Genomic DNA, 27,109 nt, shown 5'->3' on the forward strand with positions numbered 1-27,109 from the left:
CCACCTGACAACAAATACCAGGAGGCTGCCTAATGGCAATACCTTTAATTTTCTATTTCTGAGAGACCCAGTGATGGCTGAGCCCTCAATATAACCCTTGGGATATTTATGGCTGTGAGCACGTCCCTGGGGAAGGTGACAGCAGCTCGGCCTCAGGCAGCACTGGGAGCATGGCTCTGGTTCTGGGTGTGGGCAGGGAGCAAGGGGTTGGCAGCCACAGCCTGAAGGGCAAGCAGCCTCTGAAGGCAGTTTAATTTTCCCGATGGACAGGCCTGCAGTGCTAGCTGGAGAAGTAAGGCAGTCCCTGGGATCCTCATCAGATGCCAGCAGGAATAATAACTGATGGTAGAATGAGGCAATGTTGCACTCAGCAGTGGGGGCAGTGCCTGAGAGCCTGTGAGCAGGGGGACCATGGACCCCACAGGGTTGGGGAGCACTAAGATGCAAGCAGTCCCCTCCCCAAGGGCTGTGATGGCTCCTTGGGCACAGCCATCCCAGCACTGTTGGTTTTTTCCCCAAAGAGCATTGAATTAAAGAGGTAGAAGACAGAGGAATTAGCTCAGGAATGCCCATTTCTGCAGTGCAAGATGGAAATGTTTCAAAATTAGCTTTGCATTTAATGACAGCTCCAACTGCCCTTTAAAACCAATGGGGCAAGGACTACCTGAGCTATTGCATTATGCACAGAAGCTCCGGAGCTGTTTGGACTCTTGGGAAGCACTGTGCTTTGACCTCGAAGCACCACTTCAGGAGACCAGCGGGTGTGACAAAATGCCTCTCTGTGACCTGGAACACAGTGACCACGGGGGACTAGGGGACAAGCACTCACCTCCAGCTCCTTCGCCCTCTGTGCTTCGGGGGCTGCACGTCCCTCCCTGCTCTCCCCCTCCGGTTTCGGGCTGACGCTCTTCCCTTTGGGCGCTGGGACAGATGGCTCTGGGGCAGCTTTGGGCAGCGGCTTCTCCTCTGCTGGCACCGGTGGCTTCTTCTCTGGGGCAGGGCTGGGGGCCCGGCTCTGCTCAGGTGCTCGCAGGCTCCTGGCAGGGGAAGGCTGCCGCTCGGGAGGTGCTGCTGGCTCGGTGGGGACCGGTGCCCGCTGGCTGGCTGCCACTGGCTGGTGCCGGGGGGAGCCGCTCGCAGGTTGCTTTGGCGCAGGCAGCGGCATCGGGGCAGGGTCTGCCAGGCTCCCTTCCAGCAGCCTCTGGGTTTGGCAGTTCAGACACAGCCATTCGTTTTTCTGCAGGACACGGAAAGGAAGCGTTGTGTTAGAAATCGGTGCCAACGGGGCCTCCCTATCTCCGGTGCCAAGCAGAGATGGGCACCGCGGTGAGCCCTGGGATGGCAAGGTTCTGCCCTGGCTGTGGCCCCATCCCCAGCAAGAGCACGGATCTCTGCAGTCAGTACACCACGGGGCTGTGCCTTGCTAAGCACTGACAACCATTGGAATGTCCCATTCCTCCCATCTTGCCTTAGGGTGAAAAGTCCTAATTGCAGTTCATGAAGACATGAAAATCATCCTTGCTTTTTATGCCACCTCTTTACTATCCTGGAGGAGTTTTAACAGTGAAGGCTAGATCTCTTGCAGACTACACCAAAACACCTTCAGCAACTACTCAAGGGGGAATGAGCCAAGTCTGAACCTGCCTTTGGCTCCAGGTGTGCTGCCTATGGGCTGGGGTGCTCAGCCCTGCCTGCTCCGTGAGTAAGAGCAGCTGAAAAGTCCACTGGAAATGGGGGGATGCAGCTTGCTGGGCTGCTGTGTGACTGACTACACATCAAAGCAATGCATTGGGCATCAATAAGAAAGCACTGGGCATCAACAGCAATGCAACAGACACTGAAACAATGCACTCAGCATGGGGAAGGTCCAACCAAGACAATGCAGGAGGACAGGTTTGGGTCCCCAAGGGTGTCATGGTTTTGTGCCATGGTTTGTGTTATGGTTTAGGTCAGACAAACCATGGCGTCACGATGGCAAATATCAGCACCATCACAACCCAAGCGCCCACACTGCTGGTGGGTCCCAGACAGCTTCTTGCTGCAATTTGTTTTCCTTGCTACAATAGAGGCCTAACAGCATAATCATAATGCTCAGGGATCTGTTTTTCTAGGTTATCAGAAAGTACTGGCTCCATGAGTACGCAAAAAAAAAACCCTTCCCAAAGATATTACCCCAAGTACACGCTGTGCGGAAAAGAACAAGACAATCTCATTGAGAGGCTCTCAGCAAGAGCCTTCATTTCATGACCTGGAAAAAGCAGCGTGCAGCTGGGGCTGTAAGAGAGCCTGCAGGGAGAGGCAGGAGCCCTGCTCACGGCTCACAAGCACTCTCCCACTCCAAGTTCTCAAAGGGCTATTTTTACCCTCACAGGAATGTCCAGGAATAGGGCCCTGACATTTGTTTCACTTTTGATGTTTCACCATTTTAAATCTCTTTTCTCAGCTCACAGCCAGCTGCTCGAAGCCATCTCTCCCCATTCCCCAGGTGAGTCTCTCCCCCCGCCCCACAGCCCCATCTCCTCCACCCACCCTATGCAGGAGCATCTTCGGAACGCATCAGGGTTGCGCAGGGCCATAAAAGAAACCCTTCAGCACGGTAATATTTAATTAGTGCTTAATCAAAGAGAAAGTCTAATTAAGGGGCAAGTGCAGCCTATTGTATCCTAATGACTGCATTTGTCTTCTTTTATTTCGGAGCTGGCTCTCATCACGTTGCCTCTGAATCAGATCTCCTTGCCACACTCTGCTCTGTAATTATTTCAGGCGGCAGAAGAAAATGTAATTGTGTGACACAAATTGAATCCCTTCCTCACGGAGACTCACAGCCCTTCGCTTCTCTTCCAGGAATCCCATTTTCCTTGTGGAGCTCCTCACGTGGTGGGGGGGGTGAGGGCAGGTGTGATGGGGATGGCACAGCTGCATGGGCCCTTTTGGGGGCAATGCAAGTCATGGGGGGAGGCAGGTGGGCTTGGGGAAAGGGTCAGGTCCCACCTGGGGTGGCATCTCTATACCCATGGGCTCTGGCCAGCACACTGCAAGGATAGCCATGATGGCAGCCCCTGCACATTCAAAGCTGCAGCCTCTGAACCCAGTGCCTTTGTTGGCTTGGGTTTGCCCAGGCAGAGCGGGAGGTGCTGCATGAGAGCAGAGGTTTGGGTGGATGTTAGGAAAGGCCCCTTGGGAGGCAGCGGTGCTGCCCCAGGTTGCTTACCAGGTCTGAGCTGGACAAAGCCCGGCCCTGTCTCCATACCGGTGGCCACCCTTGACTGGGGATCCCACAAGCACTTCCCCAGGGGCAGGGAACATGCAGGCTGATGAAGCTTATGGGACTCCCAAGAGCACGATCCCTGCCGCAAGGGCTGGGGGGCTCATGGAGTCCTACACCCCCTTGGCTGTCCCCAGCTTGGTGCAGCTGTGACGGCTCAGCTCTGCAGGGCCACACTGGGAACCAGAGAAGGGAACACTCTCCATTAAAAATAGCCCTGCCAGGAAGATTGCGGAGCTGCGCTGAGCTGCCTGTCCCCGGCGGTGAGCAGGGAGGTGATGGCACAGGGAGGGGGCTGCAGCTGGGTGGGCTCAACTTCTGCTCCCAGTGCGATGTGCCAGCCAGACCGGGGCACCTCTGCTGTCCCCTCCTCACCGAATGGGCAGTGATTGCAGCTCCCACTGCTCCTCTTTGGGCTACGGGGCCCATTTCCCCCCAGGGCTGGCACCCGCTGGCAGCTGGCCAGAGCTGCTCTTGCCAACAACCCCTGACGGGCTTTACCAGGCAATTGTTTTAATTTACTAATGGGCAACGACAAAACGGTAATTACCGACAATAGAAGCCTGCCTGCATCATTTTGGTCCACGCCACCGCTTGGCAACTTAATTAACCGCTGAGTCCCCCGGCGGGTTATGTTGCACCATGAGCTCCAGCAGCCGTGCCAGCACAGCCGCCCCCCGGCACGGCCCCGTGGTACAGAGCCCCCCCTGCACCTCATCTCCGAGCTCTGCTGCTATTCGTGCTCCTCTTATTTTACACGTTCCAAGCGGTAGATATTAAAACACCGGCACAGAGGCTGCACAAAATCAGATAAGCGGCGCGAGGTATAAGTATCCTACAAGCCAGATCTCATCTCCCAGCATTACACGCGGTGAATCTCCCACCAATGCTTCATTTATTTGCTGACAAGCCCCACGCGGGGCTCGTTGTGGTGACAGATGGGTGCCTGGGAAATATGGAAAACACTTCTGCTATCTGAATCAAGATCCAAATTAACAGCAAGAGCCTTGCAGAACGGCTCCATGAGCCCTGCTCCATTTCAGGGATCTTTCTCCCAGCTCCTTGCACATGAACACTGCTGTAATTCATTTCGCTCCTTGGATGCTGCTGCCTGAATGCCAGCTAATGCTCCTTCCCTCAGTTTCAGCTCGTTGGCACAGCTGAATTCTCTGGAGCCGTTCTGAGCAGTCCCTCCATGGGCTGCACGTGATGCCCCTCCATGGGTGCCAATGAGCGCTTTCCCCTATTCAGGGTTGGTTTACACAGTGAACAACCAGAGTGGGAAAGACTCAGTTTTTGGGGATAGCAGATGAGTCCACGATCTCTAATATAAATAATACAGCTTGGGATTTCCTTCATCTTTTTCCAAGTGCTGCCTTCCCAACCAAAAGCCCCATGAGGGCTTGGAATCAGATGCTCTTCAAGGTCCCCCTCCAACCCAAGATGTTCTATAGAGCAAGTTTTAGCTCAATTGCCAGTATCCCAGTGTTTCTCTGGAGGAGGAGAGTGTTTCTCTGCCCTGCTTCCCAGCTGCATTGTGCCCCACACACAGAGCAAACACAGCAGCACGAAACCACAGGTACCACTGTCTGCAGGGTCCAGCAGTGCTGGACCACGTGTATGTCCCTTGGCAGAGTCTATTCTACACTAATTGGCTTCATTAATGTGAACCGGGTGAGCATCAGTGCCACCACAGCTCACAGATTAGCCCAGCCAAAAAACACCGACGTGATCTCAGCCCATTTCTAAACAGATCATTTGACAGCACAACGGAGCGGTGGTCCCCAGCATCGTCATGTTGGTACCCATTCCCAGGGCCTTCCCAGGCTGGGGGGGATACAGCCCCTGCCTGGCTCCGCTCCAGCCATGATGATGTAGCATCGCCCTTTGCACAGCAATAATGTGATTAAAAGCAGCACAGGGTAATCTCCCTGCAATCAGACCTTGACGCAGCTTCTCCTCCCCTGAGAAAAATCACATGCGCTGATTTTCCTTCCCCATTTCTGCCCCTATGCTGCACCCAGTGGTGGGCAGTGGCAGGGTGGACCAGTGGAGCTGAGCAGCCCTTGCCATGCCCGGCAGCACTGGACTGCAGCCACTGTGTGCACCACTGCCACGCACCGCACTGGCCAGCAAGGGATTAATGCAGCTGAAAGCCTTTGGCTGATGAGTAATAGCAACACTCCCTTTGCCTTCCTTCGAGGAACGAGCATGCGCCTGCCAAGTCTGGTTTACTGCATGCCGGCACCAGCAGGACGAGCCCAGTAAGCACGGCCACAACGGGAGGGACAGCAGGGAAGGGCTCTCCCAGTGCACAGGGGACATCAGATTGGCCGTCAGAACCACTTCCATCCCTTTTAGGCGTCATCCCTCCTTCTGTTGTAACTACCTGAACAGGAGCACCTGGCTGCTCTGCTAACAAGTAATTACCGCTACCATCAATTAGCACCTTATTCCCAAGACAAGAGCCGCTCGACTCAGCATTTCAGACTCAAAACTCCATCCATGTGCCTGCCAGCACAGGTAGCATTGACCTGTGCCCTTGTGCCCCTGCAGCCCCGGGGTCTTTGCTATGACAACCCAAAGTCACCAACGTTCACCTCAATTCTCTGCCCCCACGCACTTCACACCCCTTTCCCAAAGCAGCTCAGCTCTCTGTGCCAGGAAGCACCTTCTGTATTTTCCGTGCTAAAAAATCTTCTCAAGTCTCGAGAACGTGTTTCTAAGTTAAAAGACTTAAAACTATTTTGCAATCAAGTGAGAGTATTTCCAAACGAGACCGGTTCCAAGCTCTGGGTGCTGCGTGGGCTGTGTGAAGGGGCTGCTAAAAACGGGCACACAGCTGTCCCAAATTTTGAAGCTGGTGCTTTTGGAGAATATATATAGAACCATCCCTCCCCACTCAACATATTTCCTTCCAGTTCATTAAATTAAAAGAAATATATATATATATATATATCAACGACAAAAAAGCCAACAAAACAAAACCCCTCAGTCGGATATTGAGGAGATAATTTGGATGCTCTTGGCTCATCTAGAAGCCCCAGAACATACCCCAAGGCTGCGCGCGAGCATCCATCTCCCCTGGGAAGGGTCCATTTAATGACACTGCCACAGTAACACGCACATCCAGCAATGCAAACAGCTGCTGGAGAAATAACATCTGTGCGGTGTGGGGAGGCAGTGCTGCCTGGGGACAGCTGCGTGTCCCAGCCCTTGTGGGACAACCGAGCTCTCACAAGGAACTGGGAGCAGAAAAGCATCTGCCAGCATGGCTGTGGGTGGTGGAGGTTGATGCAAGAAGGTCCATGAAGGACAACAAGGATGGGCCCAGCTTGGCACACTCCATAACAGGCAGAAAAACAAAATGCCACAGAAGAGTAAGAAAAATACAAGGAATGAGAGCAAGTCTTAGATGCTAAAAGCACTTTTTCCCTCTCTTTTCACCGAGCCCTACTACATCCTCCTTTTTTATCTTGAAGAAAGAGCTAAATTAACTCCCAGCTCAGTTCCAAGAGACTGAATCCAAAAGGATGAAGAATTAAGGAGATTTTCTGTTCACAATAAAACACAGCCAACAGCATTAAATCAGAAGAGGGCCTGGTCTGTTTTTCAAAGATTAGCAATGGCTGTCCCAAGGAAGACAAGTTTGTATTTTCCCCTTTTCCTCTACCGTGACATTTCTGGAGCTCCATGGGTCATCTGTAGACTAAGCTCTGTGAAGGCCCTGCTGGGAAGCAGGGGAACAGAAAGCTCGCAGAGCATCGGGGCTTGCCATGTAGATGCACAGCACTATTTCCTGGGGAAGCTTTCCTTATGCTGGTGGCTGGAGTTGGCACTACAAGGCCATGGAGGAGGGGCACACGGAGCTGAGCATAGCCAGCAGGAGCAAGGGAGCTCATGGATAGGAGGTTGTAACCACTGGCTTCAAAGTCCTATGGGATACCGGCAGAGTAGAGTGCCACAGGCATGGGATGAAGTATGACAGTGTATACAAAGCTGAAAGCTGTGAGGGGGGCAACAATATATCACACATGCTGCTCTGGGCAGGGGGGGGATGCAGAGATGCTCCAAGGCTCTCCCATTGAGTGAGCTAAATGTGAAGTACCCTGCTCTGCCACATGCAGAACTACAGTCTATGGGGCTGGAAAAGGCCTTCAGGATTGCCAAGTGCAACCATCAACCCGACCTACCGAGCCCTGCCACCAAACCACGTCCCTTCGTGCTATGCTCACACATCCCTCAAATACCTCCAGGGATGAGGACTGCACCACTGCCCTGGGCAGCCCATTCCAACACTTGGCCATCCTCTGCATGAAGAAATTCTCCCTAATATCCCATCTAAACCTCCCCTGATGCAACTTGAGACCACTCTACACCTTTTGTGACCCCTTGCTGGAGCTCATTACAGACCAGTCTATGATCAGTACTGTTAGCTACACAGAAGTGATGTCAATGCTGCCAGCGCTGCTCCCATCATCTCCTCAACAAGTCTTGAGCTAAAAGTTGAGACACTGAAGCCCAGCAGCACAGAGGGGGGAATTTATTCCATCCCCATCAACATAGCAGTAATATATTGTTCATTTTTGTTCAAATCGATCTGAGTGTGCATTGTAATTTACTCTGCGAAGTAGCACTCCTTAACCAGATTTATCAGCCTGCCAGGCAGCCTTATCTTTAACAGCCCACATTATCAGGATGTATTTCTCAGCCAAGGTTACCAGTAGCGGGAGGATCTCTGCACACTGTCTGCATATCAATAATGCCCAGCAGAAGGCGATGGGCACCGTGGAGCCCACACCCTGGTCACCATCTCACAGCTCCCATCAGGGCATAGGCACATGTATTGGTTGTTAATATACAGATGGTAGCAAAGATGGTAACAAACGTACAGAAGGAATAAGCAAAGGGAAACTCACCAGTGGTGGTGCCTTGGCTGAAGAAGCTGGGGCAGTCCTCACTGGAGAGCAATCTCCAAGAGATGCTGCCTTAGTGGTGGTCAGCCCTTAAATGAGGTCTCAGAGGGGATGGAGTCGAGCTTCACCCCTTCTGAGAGCACAGCTCCATCACTCTCACCTGTGCTCCCACAGCTGACCCCACACTTGCCTCAGCTGATTAATCAGAGGTTCAGGCTGTGATCACCCATCTCCCATACAGCACAGTGTTGGTGGGAGATGCCTTCATGGCCACTCTGCTATTGTGTGCATGTGTCACCATGCACAATGCCTGATGAAGTAACCACACCTCTCTGAACCTGGATGGGGGAGATTTCAAGACTGCAGCAAAACAATGGCTGCAAATAGAAAGACAGCAAAACTACAGAACAGAACTACAGTATTCTAAGCATTTTTTTTTCCACTAGAAAGAGGGATAAATAGTCCTTAAAAAGAGAGAGAGAGAGAGAGAGAGAGAGAGAGAAATCTTATTTAATCAAACCCTTGGTTTTTCACAGGCACTTGTGTTGACTAAAACACCCAGCCACCCAACGAGCAATTTTCTGTCTCTGCTAAAAGCCAATTCAAGCTGTTTGATTGCCCTCCTCTGAGCTGCAGAGCCCCACATCTGCCAGGCAGCAGCCACTCACTTGCAAACCAGACAAAAACCTGCATCCTCCCTTGCAGACCCCAACCTTTGCAGACCCTTTCTTTGGGTTCAAGCCTCTTTCATGACCACAATGGAGCACCTTCGAATCATGCTGGGGAACCATCTGTATCACGGTTTGGGAGCTGAGGACATCACAAGCTGATGCCCAGTGGTCTCTGTACAGCTTTCAGTTTTCAAACTAACTACAGCACTTTCCCAAGAGAGGTTCAGCCTTTGGCTGGGGCTGTGAGCCAGCCCACAGCACATTGACGCACACATCCCAGTGCTCCCATGGATTTCACAGGCTCCTAGAATGGCATAGGTTGGAAGGGACCTTACAGATCACCACCCAGTTCCAACCCCTGTCATGGGCAAGACTGCCAAATGCAAGGTCAGGTTGCCCAGGGGCCCATCTAAGCCTTGAATGCTGCCAGGGCACCCACAACCTCTCTGGACAGCCTGTTCCAACACCTCACTGTCCTCTGAGTAAGACACTTCTTCCTAACATCAAACCTAGATCTCCTCTCTTTTAGTTTAAAGCTACTCCCCTTTGTCCTCTCTCACTATCATAGCATGTAAAAAATCACTTCTCCTGCTTATACACTCCCTTCAAGCACTGGAAGGTCACAATGAGGTCTGTCTCCCCTGAGCCTTCTCTTCCCCAAGCTAAACCAGCCCAGCTCCCTCAAACTTTCTCCAGCTCCCACCCTCCTTTCTTTACCATTATCTTCAATTTCCACATCCTTACTTGGCCCCTGACAGCATTTTTACACTGAAATACATCTTTCAAAAAAGCCTCTGCCCTTCTCCAAGCTTCAAGATCACAAATTCCAGCAGCAATTCCTTTTAAATAAAGGAGCTACCTTTATAGCATAAACAAAGTGATAAGCTTGAAGAATTAACCCTCATAATCTTTCATACTTGCGTCCAGGTCAATAATCCATCACACCAAAAGGATCAGAAGCGTTCTAGAAACACGGATTGCGACAGCAAAGATGAATGAGCCACTTCACTCCCCACATCACACACACATCAGCACCTCTCTGTATGGGGCCTTGCATGCTCCCCCCACTGGGACACCCCAGGGAATGAAACTCCCATGGTGGGCACACGTGGGACCCTACAAAACACCTACAGAGGGTGTCTGCATCTTGGTGGGTCCAACGTATTTTTCATCATCTTCAGAACAAACTTATGTAAAGAATTTGCTTTAACTCGTTACAAAACAGCTCATTCCTTCCCACACCTACAAATCAGGCTAGAAGCTCGACTGAAGCATCCTCTGATGCTATCAGAGGTATTTGGGGACCCTCGTCACCCCCTCCTCTCCTGCATACTGCAGTGCTTGTGGGTACAAAGGAGCTCAGCTGTTGGCAGGTGCCCAAAGCCAGGGCTGTTAGTTCAGCCAAGACGAGATAAAATGAAAAGAAACAGCAAAACGCAGCTGAGAAACCAAACCCAAATGAAGCAATGAAACGGTGCAATGCACATAAAATGGCCGTTAGCACTTTTTGAACCACGTGCGCCTTGGAAGCTCTTCCTTCCCCACGTGCTCCCTTGCAGACACAGCCGCACGCAGCAGCTCTGATCCCTGCAGCCACGGGAGAACTGAGCTGAGCAAACCCTCGAGGCGAAGCACCCAGTGTGCTTCAGTGCTCCAGAAACCTGCTGCTCTGCGCCGGGCACGCGCCTCCGCCTCCAGCCTGCAGCAAGCCCACGTGCGTTAAGGCACTGCTGCCTGGCTCTGCTTTGCTCGCCTGTTCCTGACGCGCTATTTGCTCTCAGCAAACAGATGACTGCTGGTCATGCTTAACAGTTTCCAGCGAGTCGGGAAATTACATAAAGATGGGAATTTCACACCACTTGCGGGTGCTGAGCCGTGCCGTGCGTCGCCGCCTGCTCAGTCAGCCCCACCGTGTCCCACAGCCGCAGTCCTGCTCCCGTCCCTGCACCCCAATGGCACACGTCATCCCCTCACCAGGTCTGCAGTGAGAATGTTTGCTCCCAGCCAACCGCAGCCTATTGCAATCCGTGCTCTTCTGCTTCAGCAGCACTGCGAATCAGGCGCTCTGCGCTCCACATGCACCCTTAAAAATATCACAGAGCAAAAAAGGGAAGAAAACAACCAACCAAGCAAACCCCAAATGACCACAAAAGCCACAGAGAAACGCAGCTGCAATAGACTGGGCTGGGGGAAGGAGGAGCAGCAAGAAGGAAGCTGACACTGTTTCATCCCCTGGGGTGCCTTTGCATCCCCCTCTGCCCGGACTCCCACAGCCCTGGGGGCAGCAGCTGGCCTTGCACTACAGCATAAGCAGCCAATGAGGGTCCTGCATGCCATGCCCCTATGCTGAGCTGCCTGCAGCCCCACGGGCCACTTGGGGTTCCTGAGCACGGCACAGCGTGTCTGCGGCATGGCCTTATTTTAGCAGGCAGAGCAGATGGCAGTGGGAAGAGAGCGGTGCAGAGCAGGAGTGGGGAGGATGCTTTTGCAGCAAGATCTCAGCTCGGCTGGGGGGGATTCGGCGCATATTCATGGCACTGCCAGGGGGAGCATTGAGGGCTGGGGTGGGAACTCCAGGCACAGAGAGCAAAGATGTGGGAGAAACATGCCCTGGTTTCCAAATACCGCATCACAGGAACAGCTGCCGTTGGCTCAGCACAGCCTCGTGGAGAGGCACAAACAGAGAGACCCAAAGAATCCTCACCAAGTGGAGACAGAGCCCTGGGAAAGCTTCCAGCCCTGGCCAGGAGGTGTCCTGGCTCTGCTGGGGTCCCCCCCTTGGGCCAACTCCAGGGCTGCCCCCTGTCCCCTGCAGTCGCTGGGGTCCTCAGATCCCACTGGGATGGCACAGAGGAGAGAGAACGCAGCGCTTATCACATGGCGCCGATGGGAAACAGCAGCAGCTGCTCCCTTAAAGCTGCTTCTGTTCCAAGCACATGGAAAACTGTTTAAGTTGCAAAGTGTCATCGGGGGCTTTTGGAAACAGGTTCTTAATTAGCTGAAACTATTTGCTTTGTGGGTGAATCGCTTCCAGAAGCACCTAAAGAGCTTTTAGCAGCAGGAACACCCTCAGGAGCGAACAGCACCGCTGCGCTCTGCCCCCCACAGCCAGCTCCCCCCGGACACACACGTTCTAAGAGTGCATTTGGAAAGGAGTCTTCTGTTCCCTCCTGCTGCTCAGGATGCTCCCTGAACCCTTTGCCCGTGAACCCTTTGCCAGGGGAGCAGCAGCTGCTCAGCACGTTGCACACTCCCAGCCCACCCCATCCCATTCCTGCACCCACCAGGCTACTGCCTGCAGCACGTGTCCGCTCTGGGAATTTTATGCAAGAAATGGGGAGATCTCAGGGATTGGCAGCCCGAGTGCCTCCTGCAGCTCGGCACTTGCACAGGAGAAATGCCTGCATTTTGCAAGGGTTGCATCAGAAACTGCAACCCTTTCTCGAAGTGCTCTCTGCAAGCTGCTGCCTCGTGGCACGTCCCTCATCCAGCTCCTGCTGTCTGCCCAGGGCCTCCTGCAGCAGAGCTGGCAACACTAATCCACATTCCACACCCTGTGCACTGGCATGCTGGAGCACATGTGTTTTGCACTGGGGATGCTGGGCTGGCAGCTTGAGAATCCTTCCAGGCTGCTCACGGGCAGAGAAACTCAATAATGATCAACCATGAAAAAGTGCAATTGATGCGGGATCAAGTGTGAGCACCTACATAGATGCCTCTGCTCCTAACTGCAATCATTTGTGTTAACAAACATGCCTCCCTGCCAGCCCCCTCTAGGCTTCTGATTACTTCCTTACAGCTTCACGTATGAAATGAGACTTTATGACTCTGAACAAATGAAAAGCTGAACCCTGTCAGTGCCAGGAGTCTGGATGCAGGTGTGCCAGGGCCTGAGAGAAGGAAAATGGGCCACGAGTGCCTGTGGGGCTCCAACATCTGCAAAGAGCTGGCACACAGCTCAGTGCACACAGCTCAGTGCACACCTGAGGGCTTCCTTTGAGAAAGCAGAAAAGCAGCGCGGATAAATCACAAAGCAGCTTCCAGCATTCAAGGCTTTGCCAGCCAGCACCTGCACCCGGCCCCTGCCAGGGCTTCTTACCTCCAGGAATCAAAGGGGAAACGCTTTCCTTTCAACTCAATGGCAAACGGCAACAAAAAGACATTTAATTAAATGTTTCCAGCCAGCTCCTGACCCGCACGTCTGACAAATTACCCGTGAGGCAGCCTCCAGCCCTACCAGATTTGGGGGGGTTTGGGATACGAGTGATTCCTTTGAGGACAGGTGAGAAGGCAGGAGGGCAGCAGCCCCCTGGCAACCCACATGGGTATATGGCACAGCAGCAGAGCACCGCAGCCTTGGCAGGAGTGTACATCCCTGCTGTGGGCTCACAGAGGAGGAGGAGGAAGCCAGCGCTGATGCACCCCCAGGCCATCCAACACAGGCTTCTTCCAGCTCTGGGTCCCAGTGAAGCCCAACACGTGCACATCCCAAGCCGTAATCCCATCAGCAATGGCACCGGTCCCTTTTCTCCCCATCCTTTGGTTCTCTGCAGGTGCTGAGGGCTATGGGATACAGCTGCACAGCGCTGCTGGGCTCACAATGAGAAACAGTGCTGGCCGGGAGATGGATGGGCACCAAGACAGAAAGTCCAGGCTCTGCTGCCACGGCTGGAAAATCACAACTTCTCCGCAGTCCCCAACCCGAGCAGGAACACGGGGCTACAAAGCCAATTAAACGCTCGATTAAGTGTCCTAATGTGTTCCCACACAAAGCACCAACGCGGCACGTCACAAAAAATTAAAAGAAAAAAAAGAAAAAAAAACAACAAAAACCCCAAACCAACAAAAAAGACAAAGAAATGAGGAAGTGCCAGGTTGTGTAATGGCCTGAGAGCACATCAGGATAATCTGTGCCTGCTCCCAGGGGATGGCAGCAGGAACAGCCAAATCCCCGCACCACCTCAGCACGAATCGCTGCCTCCCTTCCAACTCAGACACTGTGATTCTGTGGTATGGAATGCTGCTGACCCATGGGAGCACCAACGCTCCAAGCCTGGCCCTATGCTTCCACTCAAAGCAAACCCCATGTAGGGTACTACTGCCCCGTGGCACAGAGCCGGGTGTCACCACAGGGCACACCTCCCTGGGATGCAGCACGGTGCAGGTGGCAGCACCATGAGAAACAACAGAGCTTCATGATTCAAGAAAGGCACGGGCTGAGATGGTTTCCTATGCAGCCATGAGCTGGCAGTAGGTCCAGCAAGGAGCTCAGCATCCTGCAAGCCCCAAAGCGCAGCCAGCAGAAGGTGGGTCTGCAGGAGGGCTCCCCAGGAGCGGTTCTGCAGGAGAAGCAGTAGCAAGGTGCATTTTGGGACCCCACTCTTCATTCAACTGGATGTAACTGAGACCCAGCCCCGTGCTTTCCCATAGGGTCTGGGCAGCAGGACGCAGGCACTCAGGTTAATCACAGCACATTAAGCAGCAGAGAAAACTCCTGAGTCACAACAAGCTGTTAATTACCCATCTGTAAAGGGATTTGCAGGCTCACATGGGCAAAGGCAACTTCCATGGCATGCTGGTGGAGGCAGCGCTCTCATTGTGAGTCCAGCCCAGGTGCTGACCTACAGCAAGCTCCCGGCCCCATAGGAACATGAAGGGGGGCAAAATTTGGATGTGGTGCTCGGAGCTGAGATGCAAACTCCTGCTGGGGTCTGGGAGGTGTGCAGTGGGGACACGACTCCATAGGAAGACCCCCCCACGGCACCCACTGGGGGTCACAGCCTGGTGGTGCTCAGGGAGCGGCCTTCAGCAAAACCTGCTGCAGCTCCTGTTTCAGGCTGCTTCATTAGGCATAGGGGCATCGTGCCATGCTCCTTTAGTAACACAACATGCACAGCTCATTTGTTCCTTAATACAAAACCACTGGAGTCAACCGGGGTCAGCTTGAGTGACCAGGAACGCACCGTGTGGCACAGGGCCACCGCGCTCCAAGGCAGCCCATGCCAGATCACTCGGGATGCTGATGGCCTCACAGCCTGCCTGCCTGCAATGGAAATCTGCTGCTACCTGCACAGCACTGAGCTGGGGGAGCTGGGGAGCGCCTCAACATGCCGGAGCCAACGTGGTGGGAAGAGCAGCAGGAGCTGCTGGCAGGAGCTGTGCTCCTGGAGGAGGTGTGACGAGGTGGGAAGCAGCTCCCGGCACCTGCAGTTCCGTCAGTTCCCACAGATAACTTATTTAAAGCTGGGACGGCGAGCAGGCGAGAGAACTGCGGGTCAGACACGCAATCGGGCTCCTTCTAGCTGGTGGCCAACTGCAGCACAGGACAACACAGCCCGCACCTCCTGCCATGCCACGCCGACACCAACCTGAGGTATAACTCCCCATCCCCTCCTGGCCATGGGCAGAAGCTCTGTGCGATGCAGAAACAGAGGAGAGCCAGCCCTGCTGGAGCAGCCTGCAGCCCCCAGGTGGGATGGAGGCTCAGGGTCCTTAAAGGAACCTGCCCTGCTCCCTTCTCACCTGGGAACACCTGGAAAGGCAGGGAGCCATTCCCCTCAGCATCTCAGCAGGGATGACCTACTTAGAGGAAAAAGCCCTTTCCTGCAGTGAGGAATCCAACGCTGCCCTGGGTTTGCCAACCCTTGAATAGTTACGTGGTTTTGCCAGAGAAATACAACCCCGTGCAGCCCATCTCCAGCTCTACGACTCCAAGCCTTGACTGCCTGCAGTGATGAGGCAACTTCACCTATGGGAAACGTATCCATTTAGCACCACTCTGCTGCAAAACTCCATCCCTCCTCCAAAAAACAGGACACGTGGCCCATGCCCTCTCCTCCTCCCCGTGCCCATGACTCACATTTGGAAGCTGGGGGTGACAGCCATGCCCAGGCTTTAGCAGTGCAGCCAGGCTGCCCGTCCTGCCCTCAGCCGGGGCTCCTCTGCTTCTCCTCAGTGACTATCATGCAGCTTCCAAAGGCAATTTGCAAGCTTCCTAATTCACAAAGCAATTAATGGGTCAAGCCTAGCTACTTCAAAGAGGGAGCTCTGGGTGAATCTCCAAGCTCTGGACAAGCTCCTGTGAGCTGCAGGCAAAACACTGACAGGATCAGACCGCAGAGCTACTTTCTGAGAAGATCAAGCAAAGCCAAAGCCTGGCCGAATTAAAACACATTGAAGTTTTCTTTCTCTCTCTTTTTTTCCCCCCCTTTTCTTTCTCTTTCCAGAGGAGGTTTTGCCGCAGCTCTCATCCCAGCACCCAAAATGACTCCATTTCTGCACAGCTCTGTTACCACGCAGACATTTGGCATTGGGAAGATGGTGCTTTTCCCCACAGCCCCGTGGCACAAGGTTGTTTGGGACTTGCCTTTTTGGAACAGCATTGGTTGGAATGACAAGTGGAGGACTTTGGTTACAACCTCAGTAGCACAAACGGGTGCTGCTGGCGACACGATGGCACGAAGCAGCCCCTAACCGGCAGCTCCGGGGAGAGAATAAAAGTGCTGCATGTAATTGAAACTGCAGGGAGGAGTTGGGGACATAAAATGTAATTACCCGCAGTGGAACGGAGCCAAGATTAGCAATCCCACTTCTCAGCACTAAAAAGTTCCCCTTCACTTTTCGCTGCGCCGATGGGATCGGCTTTCTGCCTCAGCACTACCAGAAGCAGCCCTGGACTCAAAAGAATAAGGGGAGGGTCTGGTGCTCAGCCACGGGTCTGCAGGATTCCCTGTCGCCAAAGCAGGAGGAAGAGGCAGAACGGCACACGGAGCCCTGACTGCAGCACACCCCTCTACAGCCGAGGGTGTTCTGGGAGCTGCTCCATGATTCAGAGACCTCACAAACCAAACCACGTTCAGCAACAAGAGCACACGGATGGGCCCGCCGCCCCCTTACCTCCGCCAGGTGAGGCGCGGGGTTGAAGCCACACATGTTGCACACCTGCTGCCGGCAGCTCGTGCAGGCGTTGTAGTTGGGGGGCTCAGCGGAGCCCACGTTGATCTCAGCCTTGCAGAGGGGACACAACACCCTGGCTTTCGGCACTTCCTTTGGCTTGACGCCTGGCTCCGCTTTGCTCGGCTTGGTGACCGGCACGGCCCCGACCCGGCCCTGCACCCCGCTGGCTTTGGGGCCGGCTTCCTTACTGGCGTCACTGAAGACGATTTTTGGAGGCACTTTGCCAGAAGTCTGCGGACTGGGAGCGGGAGCCTCCGGCTGGACGGACATGAGAGTGCTGGCCTGGGTCAGCAGGGAAGCCCCGAAGCCGAACAGCTTCCCCGTCAGCCCCTCCTGCGGTTGCTCCGCAGTCCCCGCACCGGGGGCTGGGGCTGCGGGTTTGGGGTCTCCCACCGCCTTTCTCTGCTCGGAGGAAGAAGGCTTTGCTTGTTGGTGCTGCGGGGAAGCCCTCGCCGCCTCCGGAGGAGCGGCAGCTTTCGGCTGGCCGTGCTGCTCCCGCTGCGGTGCAGCGCTCTGTGCTTTGGGGGGTTCAGGCTGGGGGACGGCGGCAGTGCTGGGGCGGGCGCTGGGCTGGGTGGGCGCTGGGGTCTTCTCCTGGCCCGCCGGGAGCTTGGCTGGGGAGTGGGATGGAGATGGAGACGGGGAGTGCAGCTGCTGCTGGCTCTTGGAGCGCGGGGCGGTGGTCATGTCCATCCCCAGAGCCCGCTGCATCTGGCAGTTCAGGCACAGCCATTCCTTCACCTGTGGGATGAGAGAAGGACAGGGATGGTGAGCAACCAGCAGCGGGCAGGGCAAGGCCAGCACACACGTAGCACTGGGTTCATGGCTAACGTGCCATAAGCAAAGTCCCCCATGGCTGTACTAACAAATCATCAACCTCCCCCCCAAAAAAAACACCACATTTCAGCACTGTGTTCGTCACAAAAGTTTCTTGCGATCACAAGGAACAGACCCCATCTGTCACAGGTACAACATGCCTGTGCTGAAGCAGGCTTTAATTAGCTTTGTTTTGCTTCCAAGGCTTCTGCCATGCAGTTCTTGCTAGAGATGAGGCTCTCATACCCCTCCCAGCGCTCTCCTGATGGAAGAGGGCCCTGCATAAGGATGCAGAACAGGGGGAGAAAGCCCTGGCAGCCCACCTTACCTCCTGCTCAGGCCTCACCAGCTCCACGGAGCCTCCTCCCAAACCCTTGCCCTGAAAGGAAGAATGGGGACCAGAATGAAGCCCCTTCCAGAAGAGCACAGGGCCTGCAGAAGGACAGGGATGCTGAAGGTGGGGAAGAGAAGCTTCTCTGCTCTCTGGGCAGGCACGACACCAGCCCGGGACCAAGAGGTTAATTCTCATTCTTGCAACGATGAACAAGAGGATGCAAATGAAAAATATAATGCTCCTTGGCTAAGTGGTGATGAATGAAAGGCTTCCCCCCCTTGAGAGACATTCCCGGTAACATGCCAATGTCTGAATTAAGTTAATTAAACAGGCTGTATTAAAGTTGTGAGCTTTCTGATACGAGGAATCCCCAGGACACTCAGCAGCTGTGTAAGTATTAACATATAGCACAGTCTGCAGGGTAACCGGGTCTGCCTGCGGATTGCTCCAAGACAAGCAGGTATGGTGCCAAACAGAACAGAAGTGCTCTCTGCCCCACACATGGCCCTGGGCCTCCAGCACAGCTCACTCCATTGCCCTACAAGCCTGGCTGCATAGCAGCACTGAGCTCCTCTTGCTCTCTGCTTGCCCCAAACCTCTTCTCTTCCCCTCCCCAATCCCTCCTCTGGGCCATCAGCACAACGAGACCACATGCAGACAGCGCAACAAACCAGCTACACCACACTGAGCTGCTGCAGCTACAGCTATCTATTAGGTTTTGCCATTTCTCATGGCCTCGCTGTCACCAGTGTGAGCCGCAGACTGAAGACATGCAAAATTCCTCATGGTTTTTTTCCTCAGAGTTTCTCCCCTCGATGCTATTTCAGAAGAGCAGCTCCCCAAATCCCATCAGCTTTGCATGCCATCCCCATCAGCTCTGATTAAGGGAGAACCAATCCCTTCTATTCAGGTTCTCTCTCTCTCTCTCTTTGCAAAGTTCCCAGTATCTAAGAAATGCAAATCTTGCCTCTCTGTGTAATCTTCTTATCCACACTTTAAGACCCTGGGGCTAGGTAGAAATGGGGGAAAGAGATCTCCACAGCACAGAACTGCTCCCCAGCACCGAGAGGTGCCCTCTGGCTCCTGTTGGCCATACAAGCCAAGTGTGGCTCATAGACAAGCCACCAGAGTAGCCCTGGGGGGTTGATGGGCTCTTCAGCTGGCTCGTCTCCCCCTGTGTGGGCAGACTGACCAAAGGGGGGAGGCAAAATGGGAGAGTGATGGAGATGAGAACAGAAAGAAGTTGTCTACATCCATGGTGGGTAACCAGCAAGAGGAAATCTGAGCAGGACAATAACGAAACCCACAAAGGGAAGTGTGGTGCCTCAGTGGGGAGCGAGCGAGGCTGGTTAAAAGGGAATGGGGACCGCAGGGCAAAATGAAGGGCACCACTGGAGGTGGCAAATCAACAGCATTCATTGCTCAGCATCACCAGACTGAGGGATGGGAACGGGAAGCTGTGAAGAGCACAAATTGCAGCAAAAGGCAGGAACTTCACAGAAGTCTCTTGGGGTCCTTTTATCGAGTGCGTCAGGGACAAAGGCTGTCCAAGGAAGGACACGGGTTCGTTAATGGATGCAGCGAGTAAAGCTGCTAATGAGACAGATAGGGCACAGATAGGGCGTAAGTGCACTAATTACTGCTGGTGAACATTTGGAAGGAAGCAGGATAATGCCCATCACAAGGATGAAGCATTTCCAGCTTATTAGCAATTGAGACGAACATCCAACAACATCTACCAGCACCAAGGATATTTAAATTTGGCAGATCTGAATAACTTTGCATCCAAGAGATCTCAGAGAGCTAAGAAAGCTGCTGCGTGCCGATGTTCATCTTCAAGCACAATGATGGAATTTTAGAGGTCTGGAAGTATTGCCTGCTTGGATATCCAAGGCACGAGGGTACGACCTGACAGGACAGCCAGCCATCCAGGAGAGAAAGATGACGTGGGAGTCACACAGCAGAGAACTGAAGGGCAAGCAGATATGCCAGTCAATGTGGTTTGGGGGGAAAGTAGGTCATGGCAAACAAACTTGCTTTTATTCCCCGCTAAGAGCATAGAGTTGGTATTAGCAATGAATGGAAGCCAAGCCCAAACTGAGTTTTAACCAAGCAATGCCTGATACGCTGACTAAAGAAAGAACATCCTATAGAATATGACTATAAAATACGGCTATAACAGATTTCAGAGCAGATCTGGAGGACAACGAGGGCTTGCTGCTGCTCGGGTACCTGTCCAGTAGGGCACCCATCTCACCATGGTAACATCACCAACAACAGCGTTGGGTAGAGGGATAAATAAGGATGCAGCTGGGTCCTGCATGGAGCACGATGCTGGTGAGCATGGAGGCAGCTCAGCTCCACCTCCAGCAGTGAGGGAGCCGTTCCAGAACCACAAGCAGCGCCACACCGACATCTTGAGCAGAGAACAACTCTGCAAGGATATGGGCTGGATCTGTGAAAGGGATCCTAGGAGAAAATATCTGTAATGGGAGAATTAAAGAGGCCGATCTTTTCACTTTATCAAAGAGGAGATGAAGAAGTGACTTGATTACGGCATTCAGTGGAAACAATGTCAGGTACTAAAAGGTTCTTAATTAGGCAGAAAAGAGCATGAAAAGAATGAACGACTGGAAATGGAAGCCAAATATATTAAGCATCATTTTTAACAGCAGATGTTTCTAACCATTAAAGCAAATTATACACATGCTGCTGGGCTCGGTACAAGGCTCAGGGAGGCAAAACTTACATGGCCTTTCATCTATAGAGGATTCAGTGCCTAAATCCATCCCAGCCGTGAACGTCGGAGCCATCCAGACCTCGCTGGCACTTGGTGGGAACAAAACCATGGTGTGCATCCATCTGCCTGCCCAACGTGCCCATAGGGCAGGGATCTGTAGCATATGCTGGCTGTGCCACAGCTGACAGACACCCCGTGCTCAGCAGTGGCTGATGTCCAGCTGCCATCCACCAGCACCCCAGGCCCTTTCTAGCAGAGCTGCTCCATCCTTGTACCGATAGTGGGGGTTGCCACAACCCAGGTACAGACATTGCACTTGGATGTGCTGAACCTCATGAGGTTCTCCTGGGCCCACAGCTCAGCCTGCCTGGGTCTCTGGATGGCATCCCATCCCTTGGGCATGTCAACCACACCACACAGCTTGGTGTCATCCGCACTGCGCAGGTCGCTTTGTTCTCTGGAGGTAAGACAATACAGCTCTGAAAGCATCACCCGTGCAGGACGCAGCCTTTGCAGCTCATAGGAGAAGCCTCAAAGTGAGCTGCAAGCAGAAGGACTTCTCAAGTAAATGCCCAAGACTGTATTCGAGACAAAATTTAGGATGATCACAGAATAATTCTGTCTTTACTGCAGGTTTGGGGGTCATGCAGAACGCTGCCCTGCTGCACAAGCAGCAGAGGACAGGAGAGCATTAGATGACCCTATTTGTGACTTAAAAGACCCGAGAGAGCAGCCCTGTGCCACAGAACCCTTGGGTCTGCTGGGAGCACAGCTCATTCAGCCTGCTGGAAACGATACCTAGCAGGCCATGCATGGGACGAAGAGCAGTGCCACCGGTGGGTGCTGCCATAGAAGAACGCTGCAGCATCCTGGCCTCTGCCTGGCACTGCAGAGCTGCCAGGGACCTGCCTCGAGCGTCCTCACATGCCTCCAATTCATCAGCTCTGCCTGCAGCTGAAGAGCCACAGTCTAAAGAAACCAGCTTGTCAGCAAAACGGCCCTTCTCTCCGTTACGCCCGAGTTTTGCCTGTTTCTCCTACAGCAGCACAGGGACAGCCCAGCACAGGGCACACAGCCCGCCTGCAAAAGGCTTCTAAAGCATTTCCTGGGGGCCTGCAGCATGCTGCTGCACCGGAGAGGGGTTGGTCTGGGGGGGGGGGAAGCACACACAACAGCTCTCTCCCTCTGCAGCACCACGAGCAGCCCCGGGGCCAGCAGGCGAGCTGCACGGCGCCAGCACCACGCGGATGTGCACAGGGAGAGGCGTGGGCTGGAACCTGCTGGTCACATTCCAATGCATGCTCACATGGGGATGCAGCACTCCGGAGGGGGGCCGTGCAATGAGTAGCATTCGGGTATATCATTGACAAGGGGACGGGTCACCGATGTGCTGTGGAAAAGGGCCACCTTGTGCTCATCGTTTTCTTTAGAGGCATCAAAACAAAGCGAATGCGGTCCTTGCCACTGCTGCCCAGGAGGGGGAAGCCACCAGCAGCCATCCTGCCTGTGCCTGCCAGGAAGCAGCCAGCCTGTGCTGGCGAGCAGGAGGAACAAACCCCCAGCCTCATCTCCTCCGCTGCAAACAACAGATGGGAGCCCACGTTCATCCAGAGAGCCGAGCTGGGGAATAAGACGGTGCCATTTCATCCTATTAGTCATTTATTAACTAATTTTCCCCTAAATAAGCTTCTTTCTCTAGTCAGCACCCCCAGAACTAAGCGAACGCTTCAGAACCATCAGAAATCACAAGCGGTTGTCATCTCTGCTGTAAACAGAAGAGGAAAGGGTGGCGGAGTGGATGGAGCGCACTCCTGCTAGGAAATCATTGCTCAGATATGAGCACAACTGGAAAAATGCTGCCTGGAGCACGTTCCGCCATCACGCTGTGCCCTTCCATCCCGGGGATGGCTGCCCCTCTCCGCACCAGGTGCCATGAGTGCCCCATTTCCAGCCCCAGCCCATTCCCTGGTAGCACTGGGTGATCTCAGGCACTCAGCTGCTTCCCGATCCTGGCTGGGAGCACAACAGCAAGCTTGGGGCTGCCCTGCGGCACACAGTGAGCCCACCACACCGCTGCCAGCCCTCCCTACCCACAGCACCCACACTCAGCAAGCAGTGCTGGGACTGACCTCAATCTGCTGTGCCACACCAGGCACGGCTCCCCCGGCGAGGTCCCCATCGCTGCTGCCTCCTGCTTGCTGAGCACCAGCCCCGCTCTCATGCCCAAAGCAGGGTTAAAGGCCAAGAGGAGAGGAAGGGGACCTCTCCCTGTGCTCTGCCCTTGCCTGCGTGCTGCTGCTGCTCCTTCCTGGGTGCAGGGCCCCTTGCTGTGCAATGCTGCCCGGCTCCACGTGCCCGCAGTGCTGCTGCCCCAGGCGAAGGGACAAGTCTTTCCGCTTCATTAGGGAATGTTTCTCGTGCGATTTGCTGCCTCACTAGCTCCTCTTTAGACAGCCTTTGTTCCCCATCCACCGGAGCACACGAAAGGTTTGGACATAGGGATGTGCTCGGAGGGTGCTTTCCTCTGCACGCGGTCAGGGGGAATAGCAGAAAGCTCACCCTGGGCTTTAAGCTCGTAAGATGGCAGCACGGATTGTGTTTAAGTGCAGATCCGAGCCCTGTGGCTGCAGAACCTCGGTGCGAGGTCACAGAAAGCATAATGGATGGCTCTGCCTGGTCTGGCTGCCATTATGGACCCCTGCAGGAAGGCAAGTCCATTGTTGGCTGCCTGTGGGTCCCCAAAACTGGGGCTGCTGTATAACCAAAGGACCAGTCCAGAGGAGCCTGGGGACATGGGGGCATGTACTGGTGCTCAGGGTGGGGCATAAATAGCCCAAAGTATCCTTAGAGACACACTGCTCTGGGGCCTCCCATCCTCTCCATATGGAAGTGGCCAAGCTGTGCCCTCTTACCCCACTGCAATACAGACCTCTGAGCAAACCAGCTGGAATGAGCAGCTGCCCCTGTTCACTGCAGGGGAGTTGGACTAAATGACCTTTAAGGGTCCCTTCCAACTCAAATGATCCCATGACTCCATGAATCAGTATGTAATAAATGCACTTACAGCATTTAAGGCCTGAAGATAGACAAGACATTGCATGATCTCTTTACATCCATAAACAGATTTAATTACACAATTATTCCAGATAAACACGATAAGTTCCCTGCCATGAATAATTCACAATCCAGCTAGCCACACCATTGACAGAACACCAATCTACAGCCATAGGAAAGCAAAAGCAAGAGATGGGATGAGCAATTCCTGATAAGGTTTCTACAGGTAGCATTTCCCCACCGTGTCTGGAAGCAAACTTCAGACAACACACACACAACAAAAGAGCTCTGCATGGCAGGAAGCCTTCAAACTCCTTTGGTCTACCTTGGGCAACCAAGAAAGTGCAGGAGGGGAACAACAGGAGGCCTGAGCAGAGGTGGCCAGATGTGTGCGTTTGTGTGTGTGTGTAGTGGGTGGAAATGGGAGGACAAGTGGTAGAAGGAGGGAGAAGAAATGACAGAAACTAGAATGAGATGGGCATTGAAATGAAAGCAACCCCGCACGCTCCATAGGATTCCCCATCACACAGGGGGGAGGCACAGGGCAGGTTTCTCCATCCCAGGGGCCCAGCCCTGCCTGCTCTCTGCAGCACCCTGCTTCTCCCAGGAGATGCTGCTGCCTTTGGGTTGCATTGACACCGTGCTCAGCACCAGCAAACCTATGCTGAAGGCTGCAGGGTTTCACCCTCGTGTCCTGCAGCAGCAGAGGGCTCTGCAGGAGGTGTCTGCTCCCCCGACAGATGGCTGTCTAATTCGGTCCTTACACCTCCCAGCCGCCGTGGATTTACTGGGTGGGCACTGCAAGGGGGAACAGCAGGGCTTTAGCTTAACTGTCCTCACGGTTAGAGAGCAGTCCCAAAATATTCACCTAATTCTTCCTTGCAGCTTAAGCCCACTTCTTGCTGCCCTTTTCTCCAGGGACAAGAATGTATGGCATCCCATAAAAACAGCCTGCGAGCAGATTCCTGCCCAAGGCACCTGTCTGGATGAGCCACCCTCACACCAAGGCCATGAAGCACTTCTCCCAGCTGATCATTTAAATCAGGACTTCCTTTGCTTGCTGTGGGGAATCAAACCCAGCAGACCCCAGAAAGCTGCATGGGATGCCTTCTGATAAAGAGTTTGTCACCTCTTCCAGCATCACACAAAGAAAGTGCAAAGTTACCCAGACAGGGGAACACTCTGCTCCTTTCCAGATCTGAGATCTGCCTCCAGATGTACGAGGGACCCTTCAGCCCCATCTGAAGCCCCTGTAGGAGAGCTCACAGCACAAGCTGGCTACATTCTGCTCAAAGGATGGGAGGAATCCTTGACTGCAAAACCAAAAACTGCTACAGAAGAGGAAATAAATGCAGACTAAAAAAACCTGCTCAGTTAAAAGAAGAAAAATGCCCAAAGGGAATCCTTCCTGTCTTTCTGGTTCCTTAGCTTTTCACCCACTACTTCAGGATGGGTGCCTGGGTGCCCCTTCCTTTTGATAAGAGGGTGCCCTGCAGGAGCTTTAGCAGGGGGCTGGATGAGGTGATGGCCACAGGTCCCTCCCGACCCCTCTGTGATTCTCACCCCAGCCCCAGGGCAGCATCTCTGCATAACACGCTTCAGCCCCCAGCGCTGCTTCCTCAGCCAGAAAGCAGAGAGCTGGCAGACGCCTCATGCAAGCAGGAGACTGCATCCATCCAGACTAAATGGAAAATACAGAAGAGCAAACTGCATCATTCACACTGATTTCACCACCCCTTTGATTTACTACAAGCTCCAAACGCCGATTAGGAACTGCTTCTGGAGAAGAAACCATAAATCTTGTGTCAGTGCCCCAGCTCCAAGCAGAGGCAGCTCAGGCATGACCACCAGCCATCCGGGCTCTGACCGACAGCACAGCTGTCACATGAGGGAGCAACAGCAAGGGCTGCTCTCTGCATCTTGCAGAGCTCTCCAGTTCTGGGTGCCGTGCAGCCAAAGCTCCAGCCAAACAGCAGCAGGTCTGTGAGCAGCCAGACTCAAGCTGCAAGGCAGGGCTGGATCAGCACGAGGGAAGCAGCAAGATTCCTGCACCAAGGCAGAAAGCATTTTGCATCCAAATAAACACTGCCTTCCCATTAGATTTTATCTGCCCACACACTTGTCTGTTTGGGCTCTACTCCACACAGCCCCCAACAGGCACCTTGCAAGGACAGGAGAGCAGTGGTGGAGGATATGGACAATGAGTGGAGAAGGTGGGAGCACACAGTGATGGTGCTGAGGCCATGAGCAGCCCCAAGGGGGCATCTCCCCAATACAGTCCCATCCTGGGACCTCTCAGTGCAGACCTGCCTGCAGCCAGAGCTCAGCACCCAGAAGTACTTAAAGGAAATGGAACTTGAGAAGTGCTGTGGGTGTTATAATCCCTAATCCACTACAGCAATAACCATCACCTGCTGCCAGCAAGCAGCAGCACCCCAGCAGCTGCTGGGAAGACAGATGGCAGCAGCAGCAGCGTGCCGGTTTGGTAATATCCTTCAAAGCACTCTCCAATCTAAAAGCCACGATCATATCAGCTGGAAAATTAATATGGCAGGTCAGAACATAAGGTAGAGTTTGGAAGGAGGAGTTGTGGTGCACAAGCTGGTGGTGTGGTTGCATGCCAAGCTCCACCAAGCACCTGCATATTTGGTCTTCTGAAGGCTTGAGAGGTTTCTGAATAGGGAGAGCACAAAGACAAGCCTCTCCCAACAAGAAGAATGCTGGTTATTTCTGAGTAATCCAGAAATCCAGGTAATTCAGCTTTCCCTGGGGTGCCAAGAGTGACTGGTGCCACAGACCACTGCCTTTCAGCAAGCCCTTCCCACTGCACCCGCATGCGAACCACTGGGCACCACGCTCTGCTTGTGATGGTTGCAATGGGAAAGTGCAGCAGCCAAGTGCTGGAGATGGGATGGAGCAACACAGGATGGCAGCAAGAAAGCAAAGAAAGACTTCATGGTGTGCAAGGGAGCACAGGAGGGGCCAAGCAGAACAACGTGTGTGGACAGAGCCAAGGTTGGGCTGGATTTGGAGCTGTGCTCCCACGGAGCTGCAGTCACCTCTCCTCCTGCTCCTCTTACAGTGGCTCAGCACCTGCAGCTCCCAGCTGCCTTACACCTTCATGCATTGCAGTACTTCACCAGGCAAAAACATCAAACCATCCTCCTCAATGTTCTCACCTTATAACCCCAAGCTACATCCCCACACCACAACCCAGCACATCCAGCCCTGTACATGCATGCCTTGATATTTGCATCCTTTTGGGGGGACTTGTGCTGAGCCCACGCTTCTTGCAAAGCCCAGCTTGATGCAGTGACAAGCTCTTTTGCTCTTTGGGGACAGGGCTTCAAATAGCTG

At 53.7% G+C, this 27,109-nt stretch overlaps 1 protein-coding gene across 4 annotated transcripts in view; it reads right to left on the reverse strand.

The window, feature by feature from the left end:
• Positions 1 to 27,109, reverse strand: part of BSN (bassoon presynaptic cytomatrix protein) — a 52,829-nt gene that overhangs the window by 12,072 nt on the left and 13,648 nt on the right. For 3 of the 4 annotated variants that reach the window (XM_072347738.1, XM_072347739.1, XM_072347737.1), the window contains exons 3-4: positions 16,749 to 17,549; positions 830 to 1,237 (exon numbers count right to left, since the gene is read on the reverse strand). In XM_072347738.1, coding sequence (XP_072203839.1) covers positions 830 to 1,237; positions 16,749 to 17,549 — 1,209 coding nt within the window. Of the gene's footprint in view, positions 1 to 829; positions 1,238 to 16,748; positions 17,550 to 17,952; positions 18,004 to 27,109 lie in introns of all 4 variants that reach the window. The other variant, XM_072347740.1, reaches the window with a different exon arrangement.

This window comes from Excalfactoria chinensis, chromosome 12 (assembly GCF_039878825.1).
Source record: "Excalfactoria chinensis isolate bCotChi1 chromosome 12, bCotChi1.hap2, whole genome shotgun sequence".
Classification (NCBI taxonomy): Eukaryota; Metazoa; Chordata; class Aves; order Galliformes; family Phasianidae; genus Excalfactoria; species Excalfactoria chinensis.